The sequence below is a fragment of the Salvia splendens genome, chromosome 14 (genome assembly GCF_004379255.2).
Source record: "Salvia splendens isolate huo1 chromosome 14, SspV2, whole genome shotgun sequence".
Classification (NCBI taxonomy): Eukaryota; Viridiplantae; Streptophyta; class Magnoliopsida; order Lamiales; family Lamiaceae; genus Salvia; species Salvia splendens.
The window spans coordinates 22,993,166-23,016,852 of NC_056045.1; the positions used below are offsets into that span (position 1 = coordinate 22,993,166).

The following is a 23,687-nucleotide window of genomic DNA, read 5'->3' on the forward strand; positions in this document are numbered from 1 at the left end:
ACAAGTTCCAGTGATTGTGTGTGAGATCTTGATGTATGGGGAATGGATTTCATGGGTCCATTTCCGTCTTCATACGGGAACGCATACATACTTGTGGCAGTTGATTATGTTTCAAAGTGGATAGAGGCCAAGGCGACCACATCGTGTGAAGCCAAAGAGGTAGCGAAATTTCTTAGAGCTAACATCTTTACGGAGTGCCCAGAGCTATAATATCTGATAATGGGACGCATTTCCGTAACCGGACTATTGAAACTCTAATGAGAAAGTATGGAGTTCACCATCGCCTTTCCACACCATATCATCCTCAATCAAATGGGCAAGCTGAAATATCAAACAGGGAAATCAAAGCGATTCTGGAAAAGACGGTTAATCCGTCAAGGAAGGACTGGAGTAAGAGACTTGATGACGCACTATGGGCATACAGAACAGCATATAAAACGCCCATTGGAATGTCTCTTTACAGGTTAGTATTCGGCAAGATGTGTCACTTGCCGGTGGGAATTGAGCATAGGGCGTACTGGGCAGTCAAGGAGATTAATATGAATCCTCAAGCCTGTGAGGGAGAGAGGAAACTGCAGCTCCAGGAGTTGGAAGAATTGAGGCTTGAGTCTTACGAATCAGCGATGTGGTACAAAGAAAAGACCAAGCTTTGGCATGATAAGAATCTCCGGACCAAGGAAATGCAAGTTGGGCAGAAAGTTCTCCTGTTCCAATCCCGGCTCAAGTTAATGCCTGGTAAGCTGAAGTCCAAATGGACTGGACCATACACTATTGTGAGTCTTCGTTCAAATGGAGCAGTAGAGATCCAAGGAAGTGCTTCAAACTCAACTCCTTTTCTTGTCAACGGTCATCGTGTGAAGGTATTTAGGGATAACTCGGAGCTGTGTGTAGTGGACGAAATGCCACTACGCGCACTCCCTGATATCGCCTGATCGGTCAAGGAAGTAAGTGTTCTTAAGGATTTCCTAGGTCCAGTATCCAAGAAGTTTTACCATGACCTGACCTAGGAATCGTGAGAACACTTGAACACAATTTGTAAATATTTAATTGTTTTCCTTAAATCAAGAAAACCCAAACAAATCAGAAAAAAAAATAATCTTCCAAAAATATTTTCGAAATACCAGACTCCTTGGGAATGTTTTTGATATTGTCATATCCTAGACCTGGGGGGTCTGGCGTTTCATTTTTTTAGTTTGATTTTTTTTATGTGTAGTTCTGCAGAGAGTATCTACTGGGGCAGGGAGTTGAGGAGCAAAACATTGGAGGGAATTGGCACCGGTTCGGATTTCAAAAAAACTAAAGGGGCACCTTTATGAGGAGACGTACGGTCGCTAGCGTCATGCCTGCAAAACCGTCCTCGTCCATACCCATCAGCTAATAACCGTGTGCTGCTTTTTATTTTTCATTACTCACTCTCTCTCTACATTCTAAAATCCCCAAAATTTCTCTTTAGGTTTTCTTTCTCTAACCCTAATCGAGAAAATTCCGTCCGAGTTTCTGTGAAAATTTTGCAGCATTCTTCATGGACAACAAATAGGGTGCCGGAAGTACTTCAGGACCCGCCGATTCTAATACGGTGGCGTTCATGGCTGACCTCCTACAAAAATTTGGGGGGCCAGAAAAGGCGATGGAGGCATTTGCTATGTTCGCGGCTGTGATGGGGAAATCTGTGCCGGCCATTTCAACATCTGTCGTACTACCCCCACCGGAAACTTCAGGGGTTTCAACATCCCAACCGGAAGCCGTCGCAGAACCTGACACTGCCGTCCCGGAGACAGTCGCCGCAGAAAAGCACGAAGAAGAAGCAGATCTGGCGGCAGGGCTGGGATTATTGGTTGTAAGTGAACCCAGGTTAGATTCCGTCGCTGAGAGGGAATCCCCTGTTTTAAATGATGAAGTAGTTGGAGTTCCTGAGGGGGTGAACCCTGTGTTTTCCACCGTGGATTTTGTGGAGAAAGAAACCCTACCAGAATCTGTGGGTGTGGATCTTTCTGTTGTTGCTGATAGTCGTACAGAGGGGGAATCCCCTGTTTTGGAAAAGTTTGGAGGGGGAAACCCTAGTTGTTGGTAGTGATGTTCCAGAGGGCGACGAAGCCCTAAATTCTGATAGAAAATTAGCGGGGGAAACCCCAGAAGTGGTTGAGGGCGCCGAAGCCCTAACTGTTGAGGAAAATGTCAAAGAGGGGGAAACCCCTGAGAAGTCCGTGGGTATTGAAGCCCACGTTGACAAGAGTTGGTTGGGGTAGAGTCCCCTGTTTATCTCAAGGGGGCGACCCCTTTTATGTTTGACAAGGGAGAAGCCCTCGTTGCTGATGCTGAACAAGAACCTGGCGGCGACGGGATGACTTTGATGGTAGATCTGACTGATGTCCCCTTTGGGACCGATTCACCAGTTAACGCACGGGAAGCAAGGAGGCAAGCTCGTCGAGGTTTACGTGATGAAATAGAGGAACACGTCCCGCGGACAGAAGCAGGGTCGCTGGATCTAGAGCCTGCAGCTCCTGACCAGGTAAACTCTCTTAGACCTACTGATGGGGAGAGCGACAAGGAGGAGCGCCGACACGCGGTCGAGAGGAAGAGGAAAGGAAAACAAATTGCTCCTTCCTCGACCAAGAAAGCAAAAGGGAAGTCCGTTGAACCCTCTCTCCCTCCACCTGCTAAGGTACCGTACGCTGCTGAGTCCGGAAGCCCTGATGGGTCCAGTGACTCCGAAGAAGAACAAGAGGTGGAGCTCAACTTTGAGCCGAAAGAAATCTGGATTACTAAAGAGCTGCTGAACGAGATGAGGAAGTTCGCGGACCCAAAACGCACAGCAATATACACGGAGAAGAGTGGTTTAGGAAAGGTTGCTAAGTCCGGGAAGATGTATAACTCGGCGGAACTAAAGGAGATCTCGAGCAACGATGAATTTCGGGGGTATATAGAGGCAATCGGCTTTGACTGGTTGCTAAAGCATAGCACCCTTGAGGTTCCGATAGACTTGGCCCGGGAATTTTTCTCGACTTTTCGGTTTAAATCTACCACCGACTTAGATGCCGATTCCATTAACTTCCGGCTCTTCACCGAAGAACATGTGATGAGCATCCGTGAGTGGACCTTACGGATGGGTCTGCTGACGCGTACAGAAGATGACGAAGGATTATGGAACGAGAGAATGGTCGGCCCACCAAAGTTCACGCCAGGTTTCAAAGCGCAGAGCGCATGAGAGTTCTTGACCCACCCGAGGGTGGGTCAATTTAAAACTAGTTTTTCGAAGGCCCACCATATCGAGAACAGGATCCTGAGGTTCACCCAAACCTTCATTAGCTATAATCTGATGGGCACAGCTAACAACGCATTGACGACTCCCGACTTATACTTTACCTGGTGCATGGCCACGGGTGTACGTGTCCACTTGGGCTACTGGTTAGCCCAAGCCTGCCACCAAGTAACTGCCAACCCTTCCCGGCATCTATACACATGCCATCTTCTCGGGGCTTATCTACAGCGGAATGTAATCATGAAGATCCACAAGTCCTGCCGAGAAGTGAAGATGTGTCTACCCCCAGAGGTTTTCAACATGGATTACTTCTTCAACAAGGGGCTGCTAATCACGCACGGGAGGGATGTCTGTTTTTATGAAGTTGGTAAGTCGGAAGCCCAGATCAAACAGGAGCAAGAGGTGGCGGGGGTGACAGAAATTGCTGATGTGGATGCAGCCAGAGAGTCAGTCGTGGAAATGGAATTGATGAGGAAGGAAGTCGGATGGATGAGATCCGAAATTCAAAAGGTGAGGGAAGAGATCGTGGCCCTACGGGGTAAAGGGAAGGACAGTGTTGGGGCTGAGGGAGTCCGGAAAGAAGTTGTCGGAGTAAGAACGGAGATCGACGAAATGAAAACGGAAGTCAGGAAGGTTAGGGAGGAAATGGTGGCCCTCAAGGGGCGCATTTCTGATCTGGTGGAGACATCATCCAGATGTACCAAGAGGATGACGGAAGGTGTCGCATTAATAATGACGATGATGAAGTGGTTGCGCGAGAAATTTCCGGACTCACCAAAGTCATTTCCTGGATCCAGTGGCGGAACCACGACGCCAAGTCCAGGAAGTTTATCTATCCAGAAGCCGCCACAAGTCACCTAGCCTCTGACCATCCTGTCTTCTACTAGACCCGTGACTTTAAAGAAGACCGTACCAAGACAGACAGAAGAGAGGACAGAGAAGCCGGAATCGCCGGCAAGAAAGAAGGCTAAAGTGACCCAACAGGCCGTGCCGCCCAAGTCTGGCTCCCAAAGGGGCCAGACCTCGAATTAATTCCCCCCAACCCAAGTAACTTTTACTTTTCATCTTTATTGCTTTCTGTTTTTGTTTTTCCTGTGCCAGTATGCTTGTTCTGTACTTATGTGTTGCAATTTCTCACACTTAGCTCATTCTTTGGTCTAAGTGTGAGAAGGGGTTGTGCCGTTTTTGCATGTTTGGTTTTAGTTGTTGAACTTTCTCCCACTTAGCCCGGTGTACGGTCTAAGTGTGAGAAGTTTGTTTTGTTTTTAGCATGTTGTTTGTTCGTTTTGTGGTCTGTTTTGTGTTGTTCATACTTCCCTGTTTCCCCCCTTCACTAGGATAGCTTGGGGACAAGCTTGAGTGAAGTGGGAGGGGGAGGGAATAGGTGCAGTATGTAAATAAGAGTCTTAGAGTCTTCAGTTTTTTTTATTTTATTTTTGCGTGTTGCATGAGCTAGTGGATACAATAAGGCAAAAATTCCCTTAGTAAGAGCAATTGAAGAAAGGATACACGTCAACTTTGATGCCCTTTTCCTTAATAAACCAAAAGCGGTTTGGATAAAGTGAGGACGATAGAGGATGCTTTAGATAACCTAGCTGTGCAGCCCTACTATAAAAGTGAGTTATAAGCCTAAACACTTTGAGCTAACATGTAAAAAATGGGCAGCCACTTGATGCTTAGGGAGTAGAGTACAAAGGAGGAAAAATGGGTTATGGAGGAATAAGCTGGACGAAGTCCAGAACTGCTGGTATAAGCTGGACGAAGTCCATGAAAAGGAGGTATAAGCTGGACGAAGTCCAGGGGATGAGAAAATTGAAAAAAAGGGGGAGGTATAAGCAAGACGAAGTCCAGGGAAAAAAAAGAGATGATAGAAAGGAGAAACTCTCGTAACCCAACACATCAGTGGTGTAACTTTAACTTTGGAGCGTTTTGGTCCTAACATCCCTGGTGAGGAATGAGCGATCGAGCGAACCTAACCGCTAGGAAATCAATAGGCTTCTTGACAAACTGACGGACCGTTTAGGTCGACGAAGGAAGAGGGAGGATTTGAAGACTGTAGACAATCAGAGAGAACTTAAGCTTGTGGGGACCGTTGCCTAAAAGTTGAAACTAGTGCATGCTTATTTGTTGTGTTTTGTGTTCTTTGTGTGTTATTTTTCTTTTCTGAATCTGTAGTTGTCTAGGTCTAGGAGTCTGTTTTGTGTTAGTGTCTTGTTTATAGAGTCGTTCTTGGGAACCGTGCATTGAAATTCGTCTTATTTCTTTTTTTCTTGTCTTTCATACTTGAGGACAAGCATGGTTTAAGTGTGAGCAGTTTAATAAGGCTAATTTCATGCATAGGTCTAGGGGGAAAATTCGTGAATTTACAGGGTCTAACACTTGTTTTAAGCCAGGTGTGTAGAAGGAATCCGCCAGGTCCAGGAAGGGAAGACGGTAATCACACGCCCGAGGAAACTGGCGGATAAGTGAACAATGTGCGAAAAATTGTTTGACGGAGGAAACCTCGGAGTTGAAGGGTAGAATAGAGATTTCTACGAAGACTCTAGAAGGTTATGTCCACATCTATAAAAGGGAGAAGCATGCACGCTAGAGGGATCTTCTCAGTTGGAGGCCTCGCTAACAGCCTGTAGCTTAGTTCACTTTTCACACACTTGGGTTCTTTTCGTGTGGAGATTCAGGGTGACGCACTTTGGGTTCACATCTAGCTTTTTCACGTTTTCGATTGGGTTGTAACACCGTCCTTCTGTGGGGCGAAGAAACAATTTAATTTCCGCTTTCGTACTTTGCTGATTTCGCCGAGCTTCGCTGTTCGAAGCTTGGACCTCTGGTTGTTTTTACCATTTATTCCGTATTTTATGCGAGTTTTATTTTCAGTTATGTCGATGATGTTGATTTCTGGTTTTGCTGCTATGATCTTCTGGAATTTGAGTTAGTTTACTTGTTTTGGATGCGTTTCGCCATTGTTTTCTGAATTTATGCAGGTTGTGGTTGGATCTGGGTGATCGGAGTCTGTTTGTTGATGAATCGGAGAGTTGAGTTCGCTGGTGTTGTGGAGATGTTTGTGATTGTTTGAATTCGGAGTTGATCGGAACAAATCTGTGAAAACCGGAGTTATAGAATCGATTTTGTCTGTTGTTGGGTTCGGATCGCTTGGATCCGGAGTGGATTAAGCATCCGACGTGAATCTGAGCAAGATTGATTAAATTTCATGCCTAGTTTACGTGTTTTCATTTCATTTCGTCTAGTTTACGCAGATCTGATGTATTTCCGGTTCATGGTACGTTTCCAGCATCCAAATCTTTATATTCTGTTCGAATCCAGATATATGCTCTTCTTTCTTCATTTGCGTGCTTGATAGGAAATTTCATGTCATTGTTAGTTGGAGCATAAGTTTGTTATTTGCAGCTTTGGCCGTACTTACTATATTTGGAGTCATGGTCCCCGCCGTTTTATTCTCTCTGTCTAGTCTTAATTAGTTAGGCGTTTACTCAATCTAGGAAGTAAAATGTGTCTCTCAGTATTGAAGTCTGATTCTATTTTCCTTTCCGTGTCCTAGGTCTAGCATTTACATTTCGTGCCTAGGTCTAAAGGTAGTTAAAATTCTCAACCCTTTTGCGTGGCAGCAGCCGCTTGTTTCCAGAGTCTCTAAGCACTACTTCACGAATCCATCTTCGTGGGATCGACCCCGCTTCTCTATACTAATTTATAGTATTCGGGTTGAGGGATTTATTTTTGAAGGGGAGTCGAGTGTGTCCAACGACAAAAACACTGTTGTTCTCTTGAGTTTCTGGACCTGGTGATCAGGTGGATTTAAGGAGCGTGGTGTCTTGACCGAGCACTTGCTTTAGTTTTCTCTGTGCACACTTGACTTACTTACTATCACTGCTTACAGAGCAACCACCTTCACACACTAAACCCTAGATCTCACACACTTACCGGCAACCGAAGTAGTTCCTTCACCGGCTGCACTACCGTCAATCTCACCGAGGAACAGCGAAGGACTCAAGAGAAACCACCGGAGAAGTCATCGGAGAAGAAGAGAGAAGTGAGAGAGAAGAGAGAAGTCACTGATTCGAGTGAGTAGAGAGAAAGAGAAGTGTAAAGTGAGAAAACACAAACCGTCATTCATCTCACATACCTAACATAGCCCCACATCCAACGGTATATGATCCAGATCCGGGTGAATGCCAGACGTGGCAGTAATCAAGCGGTGGAGAGGAAGGGTCGCCGGGCTAAAGGGCTCACAACTTGGGCCTAGCCCAATAATTCTGCTTTGGGCCATGTTTAATTCATAGCCAAGATACAAAGTCCACCAACAATATTCAACAGATTTTAATTATTAGTATAAGATATTTTTTTAAAATATATCAAAATACACAAATTCATTAAATTGAGATTATTAATGGAGAGTTGAAATAGAGAAAATGTCGAAATTGGGCAAATGTCAGTTACAGATCCGAGTATTAAAGTATTTGAACAATCTGGAATGGGAAATCATCATGGGCGTCACTCATTCTCCGGCCACCGCAAGAACAATCATCCTCCTCCGTATAATTACGGACCAAATCCAGCTCCCACAACCATCGTGAATCCGAACATGGGTCTGCGTCTGCCCTACGGCCACGTCGACTCCAGCCTGCGGGCGCTAGCTGGAAAAGCCGAGGGCTTCGGCCGCTTCGCCGTCGGCGGCCTAAACGGCGCCGTTTACCGCGTCACCACCCTCGCTGGTATGCAATTATCACAACTTCTTTTTCCCCCTTTTAACATATAGTACTCGTTTTGATGAAAAATGATTTTAGTTGGTAGTGTAGTCAGTGTTGAGACCGGATTGAGCTGATCACGAAATTAGAATCCCTAAGTCTGCTCTTGCTGCTTTTTATCGTGTTTTCATCTACTCCTATTTATGCGTTCAAATGGGATTCTTGCAAATGTTAGTTTTATGGTGAATTCAGCAGCCTTTAGGTATGGGTTAAGTGGATGAAACTGTTACTTATCACCCAGATGTCCCCTTTGTACGTTACAAGCAGTATTTGTCTACTTCATTTCCTGTGAGGTAAAATGTAGCTATAAGTATCTCTTGGAGTTAGTCACTTCTGCTTAAAGCAAGCAGAGAGCCACTGAATAACTTGTATATGTCTTCCAACAGCTGCGAATATACTAACAACTGATGTTGTAACATGTGTCCTTAGAAACCTTAGCTTTTTGTACATAAAGACAGACATGGCATGATTTTTTAATGAAACTAAGTAAACTATCTTCACATGAATCACCTAATAGTGATGAATGTGATAGTTTCTGCTCTAGTTTCCAATGGATTTGTTAAGTCCATTGCAAGGATAGACTTGCAAATGTTTCATTCTCGAGGGACTTCTCTGCAATTAATTCTAGAGTTGGTTAAAGTTGTTAAAGAGAGAAATGCAGCAGTTTCTGCTACTTGACTTCGTTGACAGGGAATATTCAAGAGAGAGATACCAGATAGAGAGTTCATCTTCAAACTTCAAGCTAGAGAGTCTTGAGAGTTCACTTGATCATTCATCTATCGTAACATTGTATCAAATCTTGTTTGGCCGTTTGATTTCGAATAAAGGATTTTGGTTTCTGTCCGTGGATGTAGATCATCTTGATCAAACCACGTAAAATCATTGTTATCATTCTGTGTTGGTTTTATTTCGTTGATCGTCTAACATCCATTTTTCCTTATTCTCACCATTTGCTGGTAGTGATTTTGTGTCTTGTCATAAGTTCCATTTTCTATGGATTTCTTCTTTGGAGAATTGATGTTATGTCTTCGTTGAAGAATTTATACTGGTGTTTGCATATGGAAAGCATTACTATTGTGCCATCATCATTGTTATGTTGTAAGCTGAAAAGTGAGCAAGCTAGAAACTGACTCTTTTGTCAAATTTCTCATGGTATGCAATTGGCCAATCCTCTTTTATGCATATTGCAGATGATGGACCAGGTTCACTACGTGATGGATGCCGTAAAAAAGAGCCTTTATGGATCATCTTTGAAGTTTCGGGAACCATTGAACTCTCGTCTTATTGTAGTGTGTCCTCTTATAAAACTGTTGATGGGCGTGGTCAAAGAGTTAAACTCACTGGAAAAGGGTTGAGGTTGAAGGACTGTGAACATGTAATCATCTGCAATCTACTATTTGAAGGGGGTAGGGGGCATGATGTTGATGGGATTCAAATAAAACCTAATTCAAAGCATATCTGGATAGATCGTTGCAGTCTCAGTGATTATGATGATGGACTGATTGATATCACTCGACAAAGCACAGATATTACTGTTTCTAGGTCTGCTATGTCTTTCAAAAACATGATCTTAATTATCTCGTGTCTGTATATCCTTGACTTTCTTAAAATTGTGTGCAGGTGTTACTTTACAAATCATGACAAAACCATGCTCATTGGTGCCGATCCATCTCACACGGATGACAGATGCATACGTGTTACCATTCACCATTGCTTCTTCGATGGGACGCGACAGCGGCAGCCACGTGTCAGATTTGGGAAAGTACATTTATATAATAATTATACCAGAAACTGGGGAATTTATGCTGTCTGTGCCAGTGTAGAGTCACAGGTAATACGTCTGGTTTTTTGGTTGCGTGGAGCATGCATTGCTTCAATAAAAGCTTTATTTTCTTTGCATTTGTCTAAGATGGTCACATAATTTTTCACATATAGGTCTACTCACAGTGCAACTTTTACGAGGCTGGCCAGCAAAACAAGGTGGCCTTTAAATATTACACTGAGAAGGTATAATGTGTTTTCTATGTGCTCGCACTTGATTTTTGCATTGTTTGCTTTCTGTTACTCTAATTATGATACATCACCCAAATCTAAACACAAAATATTATATACTGGAAATCCTGAGTTCCACATATTTGTGGGAAAAACGAGTTGAACCTTGGCCGTTTTTGTGGTTTATTCATCAATCTGTGGGAGAATGACATGCAGCTCTGAGATGTATCATTTTTTTTATTGTAATTTCCATTTCCTTCCACTCATCTATGGCCCAGTGTTGTCAAAATGTCGTTCGGGTCGCTCGGGTCGCTCAGGTCGCCTGGGTCGAGACCATCACCGCCCCAACATGGGTGGGTTGATCGAGATACAGGGTCGCTGCCGGGTCGCCCTAAACACATGCTATCTCTGATTTCTCAAATCTCTCACATGTTTTCTGACTCTCTCAATCACAATTCTCTATATATATGCATGCACCACATCAAACTTTTCAAACCTACTTTCTACACTTTAGAATTCGGCCTCTTCACTCCTAAACAAATAAACAATTCAAAGATCTTTTGCTGCCACCCTTCATATATTCCTTTGTTTTGATATTTTCAGACAATGGTTTCAATTATTTATTGTGTTATGACTTATCAATTGTTTTGATATTTTGATCATTTCTATTTTCCATTTTATCTCTATTCACATGAATTGCGTCTACATTTATATTATTTGATATATTATAAACATTAGAGCAATATATTTATTTTATTTAATATTAAAAGGCAAAAAAATTAACCTAGCTTTGTGGGTCTCTCGACCCCATCGACTCGTCGACCCGCGACCCGAATTTTCACCTCATCGACCCGGTGCGCCCCTCGACCCTAACAACACTGCTATGGCCTATGCTGATCTTATAATAATTTCCGAAGTTTCTGTGCAGGGTGATTAATAGTAGTGCTTTTTAATCTAGTGCTAGGAAATATACTAAAAATTCTCTTTCTTCCTTTGTTAATACCATTTCACTGAATCAGTATAGCTTTTTAGATTTGTTTTTATTACTTTGCAGAAAATTGTTTCCTTTTTCTACTTCTTAGGTATCATAGATGGACACATTTGAACAAACCAAAATATGAATCTTAAGTTTGCAAATTAATGTCATTTGGAACAAAACAGACTATCAGAATTGTCCTTCTCCTAGTCCATATAATGGCATGCCTTTTGCCTTGATTTTTATTTGCTTAGATATTCCATCATACCGATGGTTTGGAAGATATACCCTGTTCTATAGTAAGTGCACTTTACATGATTAATTGGGAAGAGTAACTCTTGCAGATGATGACAAAGACCAGGTTTCAACCTTTTTGTTTTCTTGTTTGTGTTTGGCTATGGTTACGATAGGATGCCAACTTTGACATTTTGTATACGATACTGGTAATTTATATTCTCCAATAGCTATTTTTCTCTACAGTGTACTTTTTCTATTAGATAAAATGGATTAGTAAACAAGACAAAATGTTATTTTGGTAGATAAAATACTTTATTTGTTATGAAATTGAAATGCTACCAGTATCCGGTGTGAAATAAGCTAATGAGTATACTGTTTGGATGAATGTGACTGCATATCTCTTCACTATGCTTGAGAATTTCCGAAATGTGGAATATGACTGATAGTGATTAGGTTAGTGGTAAATATGACTTCGGACTTTCTATCGCAAAGTATGAACCTCTTTTAGATATGTCCTAATCACGGTGAATAACACATTAATACCCGAAATTGTCTTCGTTTCCAAATCTAGGACGGAGCTACTTTTTCCGTACACGAAAAATGTGCAAAACTGCAAATGCCTTTTATTGAGTACAATATCCACAGATTTCCGGTTTCCAACATGACTTTTTGGTACTGAAAAAGTGAGTTCGTCCTAGATTTGAAAACAAGCCAATTTATTGGGTACTAATCTGTCATTATGAGTATGGTGGAAAAGCTTGGTTTAGAAAGTGACATTTACACTTAGGCATGTCAAATAACTTAATAGAAGTCTTCAACACTGTAGGCAGCTGACAAGAACGTGGAATGCACTGGCTGCATCAGATCCGAAGGTGATATATTCATTGGCAGAACACCGCCGGGTTTGACACCCCTCCCAAGTGAGACCTGCGTTTTCCATCCTTCCGAGTTCTATGATTCATGGACAGTGGAACCACCAACTGACGAACTGAAACATTTTCTCCAACACTGCACGGGATGGCAAGGTACCGCTCGCCCTGCTGATCTTCCAACCTCTTAATTCCACTTACTACGCATATGTTGCATTTTCTTGTGGTGTGCCATTATGTAGTAGTAGGCCCTACTTGTTGCTAAACTCAATGTGCCCTGTCGAGACTTCTCTTCCCGTGGTCCTTTGAACATCTCGTTCCCATTCTTGGTCTCAATAACGCAGTGCGAATGTGAACACTGATCTCACTATCTCATTGTGGCGTTCTTGCATTGAAATTTGGCAGTCTTGGTTGTTATTGACTTGTGAAGTAAACTGAGTAGTTGGATTATATAATGCATATGTACATCCCAATTGTATAACATAATAATGTATTCTGACTGGAAAATGACTTCTCTAGAAATAAATTAAATGATGCAATTAATTCAGCCTCAGAAAATTAAATGTTGATGGACTTTTCAAGATATACTATTTACTTATGATTTTCCTTTGGAGTAAATAGTGCAGGGAGTAACTGGGGGAGATCTAGTTATGCCAGTTTTGTTGAAACATTCTTAAACGCGGTATTTGTCTATATAAATATTTGATTTGATTTTCAATTGCAAGTTGATATAACTATACATTTAAAAATTAAAACTGATGAGTTAGATTGACCTTATTTATGATATTAGACTGGATGAAAAAATGGTGCCGCTGCATGGAAATGATTGGATTTTGAATGCTCGTTCCAAGTCTATTAGTTGTAATCGTATTTCAAAGATAATTGTCATTTGAATTTTGATTTTACGATTTAATTGCAATTTTTTAGAAGAAGCAAACAAGTGTTCATCGTTCAATCTTGTGTAAAAAAAAGTCGCCAACTTCTTTTCCATTCAAGCACTAATAGAGGAAATAAAGGCCAATTTAAGATTCGGTGTCAAAAAAATTGTCCTTAGCAAATGCAAAACATTAATTCCATGACCTAAAAGGTTCGTCTCCTTGAATTTGACCAAGCTTGGCATTTGATCAGGCTAATCAGCTTGTCTTGAAAGGTACTCCTATTTTTTTGAAGATTGAGTCGTTTTAGAGTCATTTGAAAGGTATACCAAGATTGAGTGCCTTATATATCTAAATTGTGTCTAAATTCGAGATTTTAATTTTGGATTTACCGATAATTGTTTTTTGGCCAATCAATAGAAACTTGTGTAAGTTGACAAAGTAGTAAACCTTTTGAACTTCACCAAATCAATAGCTCCAATGCGTGAATATTTCTACCAATAAAAACTTGTTAAGTACGGATTTAAGTAAAATTCATGCACATATATCAAATAAAAAAAGAGATAAAAATCCAATAAATTAACTAAAGAAAAGGAAAAGTTTTAATGCGGAAATTACAGATTAAAAAATAATTCTCAATTAAATTATTTAAACCACAAAAATGAGAGTATCGTTGAGGCGTCTTATAGATTCATCTAATAACGAAACAATAGTCTTATGGAAGTTTGTATGAGAATGACAAGGGTGTAGTGTAGCACTAACTCAAAAGGTAAACATCAGTAATTAAAAATTCCATATTAAACATACATAATGGTGAATTTTGAATGAAATGGATGTAAGCAACCGTTGTTTGAGTTAGACCGGCAACCATTTATGTGAAGGAGACGGAGAAGAAGCTTCACGTGAATAATTCACTTTTTCAATATTCTGACCATTATACCAAATCTCTGCCGCAATAGTTTTTTCAAACTCGCCATTTTTATAACACAACATATTTGTCCCATTTTTGTGGCTCTCTCAATCACTGCAAACAAACTTTTCTTACCTTTTTTTTTCGAGATATCTTATGTTTCTAGTATTCATACTCGCGCGTGATCGGTGAAAAAAATATCCCTTTCTAGAAGCAGCTTCTCTTGTTGAAATGAGAAACGTGATTTCGATTATTTATCGACCCATAACACTAATAACATCCAAAGTCATCATCCCTTCACTTATTTATTTATGAATCCCATTTTTTTTATTTTATTCATTCTTTATTTCAACTTAAATTTAATAAACTTATATAGAATGAACTGAAAATTTTCTCTTAATTTCAAAATCAAGTATTCCCTAATATTGCTACTCATTTTGGGAGCCTTTGTATTCAAATTTAATATTGTTATATGTTGTAGATTATTTAATTCGCACATGCATAACTCCTAGTCTGTCACAGCTCCTTTTGAATTGAAAGAGATGGATATATCATATACTTTATTACTTAAAATATCACTGTGAATATCAAAATTCGATCAACACCAAATACACTTGAATAAAATTCACTTGAAATATACAATCATCAATGTCTATATACTCACATACAGTAGTACTAGTATTTAAGTGCCGAGAGATATATATTCATCTCTACGGCTACAAAATCCAATTTATCTTTTCTCAGCGAGATCTCGGGCTCCGAGAATCAGAAGGCGACGACTCAAATGACGATGAACTCCCTGCCCCAAAAAACAAATCGGACAGACGATGCCCTACATCCTCAGGGGCATATCTGACCACAGTCGCCGAATATCTCTCTCCCGCTATTTTATTGCGGTTCGCGTTGTAAAACTCGCGATACAATCTCACCATCTTTCTCGCGATCGAGACTTTTATGTGGTCGCGGAGCTTTTGATCGTGTACGACGCAGAGCACCTGCTTCCTGTGCGCTTGATCGAACTCCGAGTTGAACTTCTTAAAAATCTCAGCGACCTTCTCCGGAGCCACGGCCGTCGGATCCGTCGGGAGCGAGTCGATGACGTGGCCCCATCCCAGCCGTTGGTAATTTGCCGCGAACTGCTTCACATTTCCCTCGTGCTTCGTTAGCCATTCGTCGCCGAGGAGATACTTCAGATTCGAGGTCTGCACCTTTACGACGACGTATTGGAGGTTGTTGGCGAGGAATAGGTACGCTAGCGCCGCGTCTTTGTAGTACTTCGCTTTCGTGTCGATCTTGCAGAGAAGGACGAGGATCAGCCACGCCATTTTCACGGTTATCGCCGGCGCCGGCGATTCCTCAGAGTCGGAGAAGCCGAAGTAAGTTTCTGGCAGATTTTTCTTCGGCGCCGGCGGAGAATCGCCTAGGATATCCGCTAGGACGTTGCTGTAATCGGCCAGGTTGGAGAGGTAATCCATCGCTTCGATCGTCAGAAAGTGAGTTCCGGCGCCGGCGACCGGAGATTTCGAGGAGTCCTTCTGGATCGCCGCCTCGAACTCGTTCAGTGCGGCACGGACGAACTCGCCGAGTTTGACAAGCGACGTCAGCGCCTGCGATTTGATGGCGGCGGTAGATTCGAATGAGAAGATCGACTCGATTTCCGGCCAGTGGTTGGCGATTCCGGTATACATATCGAGTATTCGAAAAACTTTGTCCGGCGATTTTTTGCTGTGCTTGGCCACATTCTCCGGAAATGCGAAGAGGAGCACGGCGCCTTCCTTGGCGATTTCATGGAAGCACGATTCTCGGATGGAATCCGAAGAGGCGAAGACCTCATCGCAGAGAATTCTCTCGCCGTTGAAGAGCGTCTGCACGGCGGTGCGCACCGCGCTCAGCCAGTTCTTAATCCTCAGATCCAGAACCTCCCAATCCATTTTATGAATCTGCGAGGAACTCAATTTCTCCACGCCGAGCTTGTAGATGCCTTCGTCGACGATCGATTTCCGTATAATTTTGTAAATCTTCAGGCACTCCTTGGCGTAGCCGGAGGAGATCATACACTCGGCGATCAATCTCAAATCCGACATCGCCGCCATGGAAGCATCTTCAACCTCAGAAATCGATCCATCCGCAGCTTCACCTTCTTCTTCAGCTTCTTCATCGTCATCGTCGTTGTAGGAAGAGCTGGAAGCAATGGAGGTGCGCGATGACCGAGTCGAGACAGACTCGGGGTCGAGGTGAGCCCGGTTCATCGAGAGGATCTGGTAGAACTCCTTCTGCAGCCGCTTCATCGCGATCTGCATCAAATTCTGCGCGCGAACTAACTTTTCCGAGCTCGAATTCTCCATGACGAGGAAGTGCATGGCCTTCTGCAAATTATAGACGGTTTTGATGAAATCCTTAGCCTCGCGGCGGTTCTCATAGAAGAGAGAGGTGACTCGGGCGAAGGTGGTGGTTTCGGGGTTCCATTTATTGATAACCGGATCGGCCAGGTCGAGCGTCCGGTCCATCACCGAGTCGGAGAAACTCGGCCGCGAAGGCGAGAAGCCGAACCGGGACGGAGAAGGAGAGTGGGAGAATGTGGAGGTGGAGGAGGAGGACGAATGCTTAGGGGAAAAGCATAAGCTCCTCATTCCTTTTCTTGGCATATCTCGAATTGTTTTAAATTTATTTAGTCGAAATATGTTGAACTAAAATTTGAAAGTGAAGAGTTGAGCTTCACACATGACATATATATAAGCGCGGGCGGGGTCTAAAAATGTATGGACTTTTTGCAGTGAAAAAGCAATCAATAGAGACACGATTGTGGTGATGAAAGAGGGAGACACGTGGCGGAACTACAAGAGCTCACTCGATTTTCCGTATAAGGTCGCGTTTGATGGTTGTTTGATGTTTCCTACCTCGCAACCTTTTTATTGTTTTGTAGAAATTAGGGTTTTAGATTTGTTGATTTCATTTTCTAATCACACTTAGTGGCTAATTACGTGAAAAATCTGAATATTCTTAAATTTGTGAGTCCACACGCTGCTCCAAATGCATAGGTAGTCTAATACTCTCCCTCCGCAAGCTAGCTAACACACTTCTTTTTATAGTTATTTTGAAAAATTGTTAATAAATAGTTGAATTGAAGAAAAAATAAAATAAGAATGAATAATATAGAGAAAATTTTAAAAAATAATAGAGTAAGAAAACTGGATTATCACTTTTACTTTTTTGAAGTACTCCTAAAAGGTGTACTGGACTTTTTTTGGTTCCGGCTTTGGGAGAGATCATGCGTCTCCTTTTAATGAAACGCATGACGAAGATGCGTTTTATACAAAGACGCATGACGCTCATGCGTCATCCAATTTTTCAATTTTTTTAAAGAAAGACGCATCTCCGTTCCCTTTTAAATTTCTTTATCTCTTCCAATTGGGCCTTTTAAATTGCGTGATTGATCGATTCCCTTTTCCTTTTCGGTTTCTGGGATTAGTGCTATCAAGCTTAATTAGCGTTGGTTTGCTTAAGGATTGTGGATTTCTACCGACAATTTTTCCTGTTGTTGGCCTCAATTTCCAGCAATTGAATCTCAACTTTCTCAATTCAGCTTTGGGTTTCTGGAGCTTCGATTTCTGTGAGTGTGGAGCAAGGTTGATTTTTTCGTGATTGTGGTTGGCTGATTTGGGAAATTTGTGCATAATTTAGCGGGGAGAGAAGAGAATCAAAAATGCATGAGATGACTTGTGGTTTGATAACTTGCCTGGAGAACTATCTACTATTTAAATTATCTTGCTTCATTGTATCATGGTCATGTTATCGTACTCATTTATGTGAAAATAGGCCAACAGGCTCTGGTTTATGCCTGTGCCACCTTTTGTAACATGTCATTGCATTGCAGTGTTCATCTCTCTCTGCCCTCATGTACACACATCAAGAATACAAATTTTGCTCTTAATTTTGCTCAATACAGACAGAGCAGTACTGCAGAATTGAAAATTTGGTGTAAATTGAATTTATAAAGTGACGCATGACGGAGATGCGTCTCTCCCTAAGACGCATTAGCGTCATGCGTCTTTAAAAAAAAATTGAAAAATTGGACGACGCATGAGCGTCATGCATCTTTGTGTAAAACACATCTTCGTCATGCGTTTCATTAAAAGGAGACGCATGATCCTCATGCGTCTCTCCCAAAGCCGGAAGTCCGGAACAAAAAAAAGTCCAGTACACTTATGAAATGTTAATTATACTCTAGAACAACAAAAGAATTGCCCCTCCTAAAAGAGAGTTGAAAAGATTAGGTTGTTTTTATTACGGCACATACAAATACTTGGTACCAACATATAGTATAAATCAACCTCACTGCAGTATCTCACAAAATTGAATAAAATATAAACAAAGTGTTTACTTAGGTGGTAAATATAGGACTATTATAACGTGTGTAGTGTGTACTTAATTATGAACGTGTGTTGAAAAATAAAAGAGATTGTTCTTTCAAATTATCAGTTGAATGCCAGATTTCCTTCCCTATGAAGGCGTGTTAGTATGATACTCCATAAATACTTGTCCAAAAAGAAAGAAGCCGGATTTATATAATTAATTAAAACGGGTTTGAAAAGTTTTATACATTAATTTTTCAATAACTCGGAGTACTACTTTTCAAAAATAATACTTTGCCAATAAGATATGTGAACATTAGGTTTGGTTTAAAATTGTAATTCAGGTATAGTCAAGTACCTAAGGTCCTCTTAGTGTTGACAATTTGAAGGAATAAAGGTATTGTGTTAATATTCATGACCTATTTAGGTGATACGTCAGCATATATGTACATATTTAGATAAATAGCTTTTCTTTAACAAGTTGGATCAGCTTTCATCTCCAATTTCACCGCCAAATATGACTTTGTCATTTTGTAATTAAAAAAGTTATTATAAGTATAATACGGTATCGTTTAATCAATGTATACTGAGGTAACAAAAGTATATGTCTGCCCCTGACGACTGACGTAGATGTTTTGAAAAACTTTTTCCTTTCCACGTTTATAAGAGTATGAAAATGATGGCCCAAACGTAACCTTAGTCATTAATGGCAATTGGTGCTAACATTTATTTGCTTTATACAAATTAACTATCACTTCGTTCTTCAAATACTTTTGGTTTAGTTAGATTACTTTTTATGTAAATGATATATATTAAATTGTTAGTCTTCATAGTAAATTCAGCCACTTAGAAATGATGGAGTCAAACAAATGAATTATTGTTTTAAGTTATGCAAAAACTTGTGTATTCAACGAAACCTCACCAACTCAACTTAACAAAATTTTGAACAAGTTTTATTTTTCATCAAATCATATAAATGTAAAATGTACGTCGAAATTCCTCATGCCTTCAAAAATTGATGGCAAAAATGTAAAATACATATTTAAAAGTCTTCAAGTCCCCATTTTTAAAGTCCATTTTATTGGTCGCTATATATACATGAAATTAACCAAATTTAACTCAATTTTCTTTTCATTTATTGGTCGTATAGAAGAATCATTAATATCCCGTTTCTCTGTAAGGTATGAAGACTTTTCCATATCATAGAGACTTTTTTAGATTTTTTGTAGACACACTTTGATATGTTTTTAAATTTAAAATGTATGAGTATAAGGATTTTGCAAGGAAAATTAGCTGTAAGATAAAAGTTCATGACTTTTCCGATCCATCCATGTTTTTGTTCACGAATAATATCAGTATTCAGCAGCTAACTTTGTGATTTTAGGCTTTAGCTATTATCTTTTTTATAATATTAAACTAGTGATTGGGACATAATTTTGTCAGAACATATGATGAGTTATGAATTGATCACATATCTGGACTTTACAATTAGTTTGGACATTTCGAATAAAAAATAAAAAGTGGCAAAACAATACCTTAAATTTGCGCCCATGCATATGGAGGGACATGGACTTATTTTCCTGTCCTGTGAATGTTCAATATCTATTTGCTTTTCTAATATAGGGAGTAGTAAATGTTACTCCATAAATCAAGTTACACAAATATAACATTAAGGCAATATTTAATTTTTAAAATAAATGACATGAATGTTTTTGCTACAAAATATCCAAATTTAGGATGAGAGAATAATTTTTTTGCAATTTTTCCTAGAATAATTAAATATTTATGAGGAAGGGTGAGTATGTGTGATCATATTCATATAATTTTAAATTAAATACTTGCACAACATTATTTTGCTTATAAGTTTGTTTATTAGGCTTTTTATTGGTATATGGAGTATATTAGTATATGTGTACACGTGAAAAATATCCTAAAACGACTAATGTGAAAGTGTCTTCGATATTAATTACCCAATCGGAAGTCAATAAGTTTTGTCTGATTATAAGTTATTTTATTATACTCATATACACACATATATATTATTGAGGTGTTTCATTATTTTAGAATTTCTAATGATATCCTTGATTAACTGTCGGGCAGGCCAAGTCTAAAGACAATGCAGAAAACTTTGAAAACATGTTAGAATTATATATGTATGATATTGTTAATATATATGATTGGAAAATACCTAAAGAATGAAAAAAATGTGACATGACTGCCATCAGATTATTTTGCATGGTAGTGGGGTATAGTAAAGTTGAGACTGCATGGTCCAAACTAGGAGTATGAGATTACTCTAATTATGATTTTGTTAAATTCGAATTGCAAATTACTCATATTAAATATATATAGTTTTTTAATTAACTCCATAAATATTATCTAGCTATACTCTAATAGTACAAAGTTATTAATTAAAATTCCATCCGTCTCCAATCAAGTCTCCAATTTTTCCATTTACGTCTTTCCCACATTAAGTGTCTATTTTCACATAAACCATAAATAATAAGTAGGTCATGCATTCCACTAGATGTGACCATAAAGGGTGTGTTCCCTTTTCCTTTAATGTGCTCTGAAATTTCTACGACTTTAATAATGAAATGTAATTCTAGGATCCTTTTCTCTGTATTTGACCAAATGGGGTTGGGATATTCTAATTGTGTTCAAACTTTCTGAGGATTTTTTTCGAAACTGGGATATTATAAAAGTATCGGTTTCATATTTAAATAAAACCTTATGTATGATAAAATTTATGATTTATTTTACTTGTCTGTTGGATCAAGCTTTTATATAATATAGTCAGTAGACAATCGTAATGATTAAGTTGAGTATATATCGTAAATGAAGAAGAATGAATTTTGAGGTGATCAGCTATCAAAGGTTAATAACGAAATTAGATGAAAAATGAAATTACGAATTATTTTGAAAAGGTTATAAATAATTTAAATGATATATTTAGAATAGGAACACAAATAAATTGTTGAAAATATAACTATAGAATGAGAGAACTTCAAAAAGAAAATGATTCTCTTTGTCAACACGCACGCGTCTTATTGCGTTTCTTTTAACTATTTTGAATTATATCTATGAAACTTCATCTAAGTTTCATATAATCCCATCCAAATTACTGTAATTAACTAAAACCTTAAAAAATACCATATATAAATTTATATCAGCAAGCAAAATCTTCTAATCCACTTATTATCATTTATCACTAATGCAGTTATTTTCGAAATTGCATGCAAGTCTGTAGAGGTGAGCAAAATGATTGAAAACAAAATATCCGACCCCGAAATAAAGTGAAATTTAAATTCGCTTTAATTTTTTGAGTTTTTCGGTTTGGATTGAAAAAAATTGAAAAATCAATTTCTTTTCAATATTATATGAATAATACATTATGCTACATGAAAACAAACTCAATTTTTTTGTATTTGTATTTATAAATGTGGAAATATTTCTATTTTATAAAGTTTGTAATTGTTTGAATATGTTAATTAGTTTTTATATATTGGATATGGATTTGGATTTTTCAGATTCGGTTTTTTTGATAATTCATTTCGGTTCTCATTTAAATTTTTTTTTACTATTCTTTTGGTTTGATTCGGAACCTAAAACCGAAAACTCATCGTATGTAACAATCTAATGTGCAATTTCAGATATTTTTTCCACCTATTGCATGGTGATGTAACATCTTGACTTGCCCACGGAATTGAATCCAGCCCATCCACTGCAGCGGTTGAGAATTCAGAGTATCAAGTTGTGCCCACATACGAAGACGTATACGTTTCATGTTTTCGTCGCTTTTTTCTTTCTACCGATATTTTATTTTTGATGATTTATGGAAGAGTGAACTTCAAAAATGGTCCTGAACTATGAGTTTATCTCGCTCATAGTCTCTGGACTTTAAAAATATCGACAGACATCCCTGGACTAAGGGTTTATCTCGAAATTGGTCATTTTGCCATTTTTTTATACGAAAATACCCTTTTGAGGGTTTGGCCAATTTGGACTTTTTACACTATTAACATTTTAAATCTGATAGTATTATTTTAGTTATGTACTAAATCTGATATTATTTTAAAATTATCATTTTTCTTCCATTTTGTCATCCTTCACTTTGTTTCTTTAATTCAATATTAGATTTAATTTTATAAAATTAAATTTTAAATTTAGATTTTTAAATATCAATAAATTTTTATTAATTATTAAAATTATTAAATAACAAAAATTAATAGTTTTAATCAATATTTGATAGTGTCTAATATTTAATCAATAAGGTATGTCGACGCCAACTTACTTTTAGTCAATATTTAATAGTTTTAATCATAAATAGATCACATAACACGATTATTCTGAAATAAATATGCAACTAATGTAACACTAATATAATTTTTATTTATTTATTTGAAAACAATCAAAATTAACTAGAAAATTTAAATAAAATCTCCTATATAAAACTTTTAGTAGTATCAAATTTTTAGTCAACTTCATAATATATAATCACAAACAATTATAACAATCGAACGAAGGCTAAGTAGAATAGCTCTTATTTTTCCATCGTGATTAATATTATTTTTTGTACTTCTTCGATTCAACTGAATATTATATTAAATAATAAAAATTAATAGTTTAAATCAATATTTATAGTGTCCATGAATTAATATTTTTAATTAATAAAAAATTATTGATATTTAAAAATCTAAATTTAAAATTTAATTTTATAAAATTAAATATAATATTTAAATAAAGAAACAAAGTGAAGGATGACAAAAGGGAAGAAGAATGAAAATTTTGAAATAATATCAGATTTAGTACATCACTAAAATAATATCAGATTTAAAATGTTAAAAGTGTAAAAAGACCAAATTGTCCAAACCCTCAAAAGGGTATTTTTCGTATCAAAAAATGGCAAAAGGACCAATTTCGAGATAAACTCTCAGTCCAGGGATGTCTGACGATATTTTTAAAGTCCATGAACTATGGGCGAGATAAACTCATAGTCTAGGGACATTTTTGAAGTTCACTCTTTACGGAATAGTATTTTAATGTTGACATCCAAATTTCTAATTCCTGTTTTTACATTTAGAATTAATTATATCGTTATTATATTTTCAAAAATACTAATCAAATATTTTAATTAATTTAAATAAGGGTTCACTAATCTTCAATTGAGTTATATACCTTTACTGCTATACACTATGTATAACCCGTCGAAATTCAATTGAGAGCCATTTTATATTGTAATTTATATTCATTTTAAAGCTGTTATAGTCATAATATATATTGTCCACGTCAAGGGAATATACTAATTTATATAATATTTTATTCATTTTTAATTTCGATCACGATTTTAATATTTCAAACTATAAACGAGATATATTAAAAAGTCTTATAAAATTAAGATGAGATGATACTTAAATAAAATAAGTTATTCTTAAATTGATATCTTATATGTACATT

General features: G+C 38.3%; 2 protein-coding genes across 2 annotated transcripts; one reads left to right on the plus strand and one right to left on the minus strand.

Moving 5' to 3' along the window:
* The first annotated feature begins 7,670 nt into the window (after positions 1 to 7,670).
* On the plus strand, positions 7,671 to 12,651 carry LOC121763407 (probable pectate lyase 4). The gene is made up of 5 exons (XM_042159417.1): positions 7,671 to 7,986; positions 9,210 to 9,561; positions 9,640 to 9,850; positions 9,955 to 10,026; positions 12,051 to 12,651. The coding sequence occupies exons 1-5, from the start codon at positions 7,701 to 7,703 to the stop codon at positions 12,282 to 12,284; spliced, it is 1,155 nt and encodes a 384-aa protein (XP_042015351.1). The 5' UTR covers positions 7,671 to 7,700; the 3' UTR covers positions 12,285 to 12,651.
* Positions 12,652 to 14,497: 1,846 nt separating this feature from the next.
* Positions 14,498 to 16,560, minus strand: LOC121763379 (exocyst complex component EXO70H1-like). Its single transcript, XM_042159390.1, has one exon. It carries the CDS (start codon positions 16,521 to 16,523, stop codon positions 14,619 to 14,621), a length of 1,905 nt encoding a protein of 634 aa, XP_042015324.1. The 5' UTR covers positions 16,524 to 16,560; the 3' UTR covers positions 14,498 to 14,618.
* Positions 16,561 to 23,687: the final 7,127 nt, after the last annotated feature.

Coding starts and splice junctions, on each gene's coding strand:
- LOC121763407 (XM_042159417.1), top strand. CDS start 7,701: ATGTCAGTTACAGATCCGAGTATTAAAGTATTTGAACAATCTGGAATG. Junction 7,987..9,209: donor CCGCGTCACCACCCTCGCTG/GTATGCAATTAT, acceptor TGCATATTGCAG/ATGATGGACCAGGTTCACTA. Junction 9,851..9,954: donor GTGCCAGTGTAGAGTCACAG/GTAATACGTCTG, acceptor TTTCACATATAG/GTCTACTCACAGTGCAACTT.
- LOC121763379 (XM_042159390.1), bottom strand. CDS start 16,523: ATGCCAAGAAAAGGAATGAGGAGCTTATGCTTTTCCCCTAAGCATTCG.